The 7,893-nt window shown below is 39.3% G+C and overlaps 2 protein-coding genes across 2 annotated transcripts; one reads left to right on the top strand and one right to left on the bottom strand.

The window, feature by feature from the left end:
* The first annotated feature begins 4,897 nt into the window (after window positions 1–4,897).
* med9 (mediator complex subunit 9) lies at window positions 4,898–5,721 on the top strand. The gene is made up of 2 exons (XM_023410085.2): window positions 4,898–4,996; window positions 5,207–5,721. Exons 1-2 carry the CDS (start codon window positions 4,917–4,919, stop codon window positions 5,424–5,426), a joined length of 300 nt encoding a protein of 99 aa, XP_023265853.1. The 5' UTR covers window positions 4,898–4,916; the 3' UTR covers window positions 5,427–5,721.
* A 512-nt stretch (window positions 5,722–6,233) lies between these two features.
* On the bottom strand, window positions 6,234–7,645 carry LOC111657771 (dexamethasone-induced Ras-related protein 1-like). Its single transcript, XM_023410076.2, has 2 exons — window positions 7,290–7,645; window positions 6,234–7,170 (listed from the first exon to the last, which is right to left on the bottom strand). The coding sequence occupies exons 1-2, from the start codon at window positions 7,558–7,560 to the stop codon at window positions 6,647–6,649; spliced, it is 795 nt and encodes a 264-aa protein (XP_023265844.1). The 5' UTR covers window positions 7,561–7,645; the 3' UTR covers window positions 6,234–6,646.
* Between the last annotated feature and the right edge of the window lie 248 nt (window positions 7,646–7,893).

Here is a 7,893-nt window from a genome sequence, read left to right as displayed (position 1 = left end):
GAGAGAAAAAAAAGGATGTTTGGGCTTGTTTGTGGAATCAATATAAAGTGTTACTTCCCTGATTTTTCACTTGAGGGCAGTGTAGGTGTGCTTATCTGGACAGTTTACATGTTTGATCTTCCAGGAGGAAACCTTTCCAGTATATCTAGTTGTAAGAATAGATAGATAGATAGATAGATAGATAGATAGATAGATAGATAGATAGATAGATAGATAGATAGATAGATAGATAGATGGATAGATGGATAGATCCCCTAGGGGAAATTCATGAATAATAGATGAAGAATATTTGTTTAATCTTGTTTTGCTTGTAGTATTTAGTTGATGTGTTCAATGTGTTTGCACTGATGTTATAATAAGTGTGCTATATTAACAGTAAAGTAAAATAAGGTAATGAGTTAGAAAGTGATTGTTGGAAAACATGATGCATCTCCATAATTTCTTTTACCATAACACACTTTCAACTTTTGCTAGAAACGACAACACCCTTAATCAGTAAGGGTCACCTTTCCTTGCATTGCAGAGAGACACAGCATGTCTGTTTTAAACTTCAGTCAGCTGCTCTCTGACATTAGAATTAATGTGTCTCAGATGATTCTGTTTATTATGGACTGAATGGAAGAAAAAAAATCTTCAGCTGTTCTTTTCTTAGACAGTTGAGGAGGTTATAAGGACAAGCTCTCAGCATGTTGGTGGAGATCTCACAAACAAGATGCTCCCAGCGAGGGATCAGCATGTTCGCACTTCATTGTCAATTTCCACAGAATCAGCTGACAGTCGTATTATTCATGGTTATCTTATCAAAGTGACTTACTTTTATAAATTATTTCTAAGCTGTCCAGAGTATGTAGAATTAAAATTAATATTATCACAGCACTAAATGATAAATGTCATATTAAAGGACTACTACTGTTTTATTGCTCAAAGATTTATGGCATTTAATAATCATATCATTGTCTCTCATCTGGAATGGAATTTCTTCTTTTCAAATGCAAGCACACACACATTCACGTAAACAAATTAAGTGCTGTCATAGCCTTTTGCCTGTAGTGGTTAATTGAATGATCTGAACAAGCAGTAACTACACTGTTTGTTCAAAGCATGCACGGCTCCTTTGCAGGAATAACACAAGCTGTAATACAATTATGGCACCACAGAGGCCTGTTAAAAACGAGGAGATTAGCAGGGTTCCATGGAACTGAGCCTCAGCCTTCTAGGAAATTGCCCTAACAGACACTGATGAGTATGAGCTAGTTCTATGTTAATACTCTTACATTCTAGAGTAACATGAATTGCATGTAATAATTCAGTTTTGCAGTGAATTATTCTATTAATGTATAATGTATCTAATGTTTTTTTGTTTTGTTTTGGTTTTTTTTGGGGGGGGCAGAAAGTTGCTGCACAAGTGTAAAACAGAGCCTCAACTGAACAAATACATAGTGAGAAGTTCAAGGAGGAGGATGTTAGTTACAATCAGTGCAAAGTGCAGGTCAAGTATAAGCACTGCCTACAGAGGTTGACTGTCCAGGACCAGTAGACCCTGCTATTTGCTATGACTCTCCATTTTCCCCACATGAAGGCTTTCATAACTGAATGACTCCAAATATCCATGTGACTTTGCAATAAATTGTGATCAGCAGCTGACTGGCTACTTTTCTCATTGGTACTCATGAACACAGTTGATGAAAGTTTCTTTCCAAGAATCTCTGGGCACATGATTGGAAAACATTCCATTTTCTTTTGCACAGACAGTCTAGCTGACCTTAATTCACAGTATTTATTAGCTTGAATAAACTATAGACTATTGTTGAAAAATCTCTATTTTAATGACATGCAATTTCCATGACTGTGTTTGATAATCTTTCTTATGGAGACGCATGCTAAGATTAGACCACATCTGGGACATCTGCATCCTGCCAGCTCTGTGCCAGAGATGCTGGGAGGTGACACATCTGCTGGAAGCTGTCAGCAGCCCTTTCACGTCATCACAGAGGCTGGGTGGGTTGAGGCCAGCCACTTGGGGAGTGCTATGAAGGAGTTCAAGTGAAAATGTCCTAAAGTCATCCAAGTCCAAAAGCTATCCAAAACTCCCTAGTTTGTCATAAAGCACAAGTTCAGTTTGAGCTGCAGAAAAAGAGCTAGTATTTCACCTCTGAAATTCATACATGGGAATTTCTGTCAGGAGCCAGCATTTATACAAACCACTGGACCTTTGACCTTTCTCACAGATTTTACTGCTGCATGAGATTATTTTGATGTGACCGTTGAAAAAGGTCAACAAAAGTTTTTTTTTTATCATTATTTAATACAGAGATAACTATGAAAACAAAACATCCACGCTATATCCATATATTTTAAACTTGAATATGACTTCAGCAAAGTTTTTTTGTTTGGAAATCCATTGCAACAGGGAGATATTAAACAGAAAATTAAAGTTAAATCCATTTTCATATATCATTAAAGGACTAAATGACTCTAACAATAAAAGCTCAATATTACCATTACCTGTAATCCTGATATAAGATATTAATGTGGATACTCAACAAGATTAACAGCATCATATTTACATTTCTATCTGAACAATGAGATAATAAGTTTTTGTTAGTGTATCTTAATTGTATTTGTGAAATACTTTTCTGGCCAATAACCTTTTCTTTCAAAGGGTTAAAGGAACAACACAAAGGAAATCAGTCAAAGAGACATTAGCGATTCTGCCAACATGACAGTGATTTAACAAGCTTCTTCCTGTCTTGTGGCCAGTTCCCCAGGTGGAAATGGGTCAGAGCAACTCTCAATGCATCAGGCGGAAACAAAAGGCACAATGAAAAATGTAGAATGAAACAAACTCTCATGTGCACATACTAATCTGATACTTATCTTACCTGAACAGGACATTTTACCACCTTGACTACTGCCACATGCGTCATTTTACTCTGTGACACAGCTGTTATGTTCTAATATCTGTTCAATTACAGTAACAACGTGCATGTTATTCCAGTCAAATATGTTCAGCTGTTTGTGTGGGATGAGATTGTTAGGTCATGAAATGACCCACTTTTCAGAACTCATAAATGTGAGGTGTCAGAGCTTTCCTCACAACTCAAATGGTAAAACACTTGGCTGCATAATGCCTCACAAACTCAGATCTGGGTCACATATACTAACGCTGTAAAGTTCAACGTGAGCACTGAATGATTATTAAGTGCCTGGTAAGATCAATCTCACTACCACTCAGCTGAAGGTGTAACTAAAGAAAATGTTCACCAAGCCTCACATCTAAATGTGCACTTGATTCTCATTAAAAGTCATTCTTAATTAGGTCCTCGCTGGCTGTGTCACGGCTGTGGTGTCTCTGCTGCGGTGTCTGATGAGAAATTGTCCCTACAGTATTTACCAGGTGTGGATAACGTGTGTGTGTGGGAAGCAGAGGGGATTAACTGCTGAATCAATCATTTGATGACATCATATGGCTGTGAAATATAGGTCAATGAGGTTTAGTTCAAGAGATATGGCATTTCAATAACCCTCACCATTAATACAGATTAATTAACTACATGTGGTTATGACTGGCACTAAGAAAATGAAGACCTGTGGATAAGGTCTGATATCACAGGATAATGGGTCAAGGAAAAGATGGACCAAGAAAGGTTTATATTTGCTTTTCTTATTGGCATTATGTTGATGCCCAAAGAAAGATAGGCTAATGCATTTGTGCATGTTACTAGAGGGAATAGGCTGTTGCTCAGAAATACAGTATACAGGAAGCTGTGGTGATGCTTAGCCATAGCTTTTATCGTGTATCATTAATCTAATTTCAACATGAAGTAGCCATGTGTGCAGAGAAGGAGGAGGGATACCCGGATAAAAATGCATGACCTGATTACAGCTCTTCACTGATCTATAGACTAGACATTTAGTGTAACTCATTGCGGTCCATTAGACAATATTTGTGTCATCATGCCCACTAATATTTACACAGCATCCAAGTGTTGCTCTGCATGCATGCACTTGTTGTCTCACATGAGTAGACATAGGAAGCTGAACTGAGGTATAGATGCTTAAGGTTGCTAAGTAGTGGGATGCATTTTTCCCAATGCCTCGCAGGTCACATTTGTTTGTTCTGTGTATCAGTAGATTGCCTGTGGCCTAATTCTAGGGAAATATAGGTTATCAGGAGTTTAATTCAAAAGAGAATCCATTGAGGGATCAGTCTCACATAAATGGCAGGATATCTAAAACCTCTTCAACTGGGGTACCCTGAAAAAATTATTAATTGATTTAAAAAACTGAATTCATTTTTGTGATTAAATGAGTTATGAATCCTATAATTTGCCAAAGTGAAGCAAGGATAGTAGACATTGAAACTTTAGGCAATACTGACATTCTACCACCTATCATTGGGGTTTTTTGTTGTTGTTGTTGTTGTTTTTTGTAAAAGAAGTGAAATAATAGTTAAATCCTGTTATTTTGGGCACAGATAAAATAGAAAAATAAGATAAAATAAAGAACCCAGCACTTCAGTCTCCTCATTACTTTTAATAACTCAGCACACAAAATATCCTAGATTTTTAATATACATAATATTTAGCGGGTTAATTTGCTTAATTTTCTAAATATTTATGAATGTTTATAAAAACTTGGGGTCATTCCCTTTGTCAAATGTTTGTTATACACTTTTATATAGGCTACAGCATATGGTCATGCAACTGATCGAGCAAATTGATATTTGAAGTAGTGCCATTTGAAGTCAACAATTATTATGTATCACAAATATAATATGTAATCACCTTTTTATGTAGTCCTCAAGTCATAAAACAATTTAACTATCAATTTATTTGCGCATGGACGTTTCCTGTGTAGTGTCGTCATCTTGTGATGTATGACGTAAACTATCTGCGCCGCAAAGCAGGATCGTGATGGCGGTGGCTCAGCCGAACCTAGAGAAAGAGAGCGAGGATTGCTCTTTGCTGCCTTTGGTTCATGATATTATCAAATGGTGAGATGACTGACGTGTGTTAATATTACATGTTTCTTCGCTGCTCTGTGGCATCTTGTTTTCGTGTCTTCGTTCAGTCGCTTTGGTGGATTTGGTGAACTTGTTATGTTAGCTAAAGCTAACGTTAGCTATTACATTGAGAACCACTTGAAGCAACAATATACAAATATGACATGTTCTCTTTAAATCACCGTTGTCTTTATTTACAAGCATGGACAAGGACAGCCAAGATGTCCACCAAGAACTGGCTAAACTGAAGGCTAAGATCCAGGAGGCTCGGGAGCAGATCTCCAACATGCCCGGGATAGACAGCAGTCCGGTGGAGCAGCAGCAGCAGCTGGCCACGCTGCGGGAGCAGGTCCGCACCAAGAACCAGCTGCTGCAGAAATACAAAAGTCTGTGCATGTTTGACGTGCCGAAAGCATCGTGAGACTGAAAACTGGATTACCACAGGAAGGACTTTGTTTAGCTACATCCTCACCCATGGAACAGATAAAGGTGAGAGTGCAGAAGACGAGGTGGATGTTTAAATGACCAAGGACTGAATTTCTCTCAGTTCATTGCAGTGAACGATGTTTTTGAACGTCAGACAATGCCCCCTTTCTGTCCTTATTCTTTTTGCATTGCGGAAATGCAATGTGGTATTTGTATTCAATGTAATTTTTCAGTGTCATGCTCTTGTCTTGTAACACTCCTACTTTGTAATAAAATGAGTTGATTAAGAACTCTTCGGTTTAAAGTCTTTTTGACTAAGCTGTCATACACATTCATTTAAGCTTATGGCCTTCACTTTTAATTAAGCATGTCTTTGACACAATTAAGCTATCAGTATTCACAGCCATAATTCATTCTTTGTTGATTTAGACCTAAAGAGCAGCATAGGTTTATTAAGAATCCAATGATTCATTACTAGAGTAAATGTATCCACATTTAACAGCTGGGAGCAGGGAGGCAGAAATTATGAACAATTAAATCTGAGTGAAGTGCTTGAATCAGTGTGAGTATGTTCAGGGTCTCTAGTGGACTCAGCTCATTATGTTCCAGTTATAATAGTTGCTTATGTATGTAATGTTGGGATGAGGCAGAATGTGATGCATTTATAAAAAAGGAGGCCATATTCTAGTAGAGGGAAACTGCTTAATGAAATCTGCAGAAAAGTGTAGATTTTAGCCTGTGGAGGGTTTCATGTAACTTCATTGTTTTGCTTAAAAGGAAAGAAGAGGAAGGCAGATTATGAAAGTAACAAGTGTTTTTATTTTCTCTTTTATGCAAAAGTTGACAGACATAATAAATACACATTTAGAATAAAATTTGTTCGTAATGCAACAAACATTCAAGTTCCATCAAGTCTGGAAAAAAAATAGCAAAATGTAAACATTTTTTCTCAAGTGCTGCTCTTGTTAAGCTAATGTAGAGGCAGATTTTACAGCATTTTCAGACCATCTACTGTATCAGTACATCATTGTCCGTTGAGTCTCAGCCCAGTTTGAATCACAATGTGTCGCTGTCTTCTCGAGCGCTGTAATCTACTGTTGATGGGCGTGTGGGTCCTGTATGCAGGACGGCTGGCCTCTCTTTCAACTCTGGAAAGTCTCTCAGAAAGTCTCTTGCACGCTGGCAAAAAAAAAAAAAAAAAAAAAAAAAGAGCTGTCAGCATATGACGCAGCCTTTCTCTTTGGCCTGGCTGCCTCCCACAGCTTTCTCCTTTATGTACATCAAGTCACTGTGCACGCTGGGCCTCCGTGCAAACGGCGCCACAATCCCATATGCGTTCCCGTCTTTGCACTTCTTGTTTCTGAAGGACTTTCTGTGGAGAACCTCGCAGTACTGCAGGGAAACTTTGCAATGCTGGTCGGGACTCATTTCGTTGGGCAATTTGGCCAAAGTAAAGAGAGTCTGAAACATCTGGTCTACGTTGGTGTTTTTCTTTGCTGAGATTTCAAAGTAGGCGCAGTGCTCTTCTCCGCCAACTAACTGCTCGATCTCGTCCTCCTGCACCTCACGGTAGAAGTCCCTGTCACACTTGTTGCCGCAGATGACCAGCGGGACGTCCACGTTCTCCTTGGTTTTGTTTCGTAGGCAGGACTTGGTCTCATAAATCTGGCGCTTCAGGCGCTGCACCTCCTGGAAGGAGTCTCTGTTGTCCAGACTGAAGACCAGAATAAACACATCACCTGTAAGACACAAGAGAAGAAACATTTAATGCAAAGCAATAACATTTTAGTAGCAAACTATGAACTCCGTAGAGAGCAGCGTGGTGCAGGATTGAAGTGGCTTTGAAGGCTCAACTCACCAGTAAGAATTGAAAGCCTCCTCATTGCGGGGAAGGGGTGATTTCCAGATGTGTCCAAAATGTCCAGCTGATAAACGTCTCCCCTGATGCTGTAGAATTTCCTATGAAAGTCCTCAATAGTCGGCGTGTACTGATCATCAAACCTCTCGTTCAGAAACCGAGAGATGATGGCTGTCTTCCCAACTTTCGTGGAGCCCAGGATCACCATCCTGTGGCAGTTCTTGGCCGGTATGTCGAAATCATTCTCAGCTGGTGACATTTTCTTAATCATGCTTGCAGCGGTTGCACGCGGCTGTGGACGGTGCTGTGGGCAAGAGATGGTTTTTAAATCCTCTCAGGGATGTGAGGGGTCTGACCTCGCTACCTCTCTATGGAGCTGGAGGAGAGCAGGCTGGCAATTTATAGGGGCAGTTTGCCGCGCCTCCCCAATGCGTCATGCGTCAATCCCCAGCTTGGGGATCAGACCCGAAATCATAATGTTACTATGGCTGTTTGTGTGCGTCAGCCTTGCCCACCCCTCATGAACAGAAAAGGGGAAAGATACAGGCTTGTTTTCAAATATTGTGCTTCATTGTTTGCTCATTTTCAGCATCATATTTACAGA

The sequence above is a fragment of the Seriola lalandi genome, unplaced genomic scaffold (genome assembly GCF_002814215.2).
Source record: "Seriola lalandi dorsalis isolate HSWRI2012SDOR001 ecotype SW California unplaced genomic scaffold, Sedor1 jcf7180002054412, whole genome shotgun sequence".
Classification (NCBI taxonomy): domain Eukaryota; kingdom Metazoa; phylum Chordata; class Actinopteri; order Carangiformes; family Carangidae; genus Seriola; species Seriola lalandi.
Note: the sequence above shows the minus strand (reverse complement) of the source record. Positions and strands in the feature narration are given on the sequence as shown.

Excerpts from the sequence above, each read along its gene's own strand:
- med9 (XM_023410085.2), top strand. The coding sequence starts at position 4,917 with ATGGCGGTGGCTCAGCCGAACCTAGAGAAAGAGAGCGAGGATTGCTCT. Across the intron at positions 4,997-5,206 it reads GTTCATGATATTATCAAATG|CATGGACAAGGACAGCCAAG; the intron begins GTGAGATGACTG and ends TTTATTTACAAG.
- LOC111657771 (XM_023410076.2), bottom strand. The coding sequence starts at position 7,560 with ATGATTAAGAAAATGTCACCAGCTGAGAATGATTTCGACATACCGGCC. Across the intron at positions 7,171-7,289 it reads GAGGCTTTCAATTCTTACTG|GTGATGTGTTTATTCTGGTC; the intron begins GTGAGTTGAGCC and ends TGTGTCTTACAG.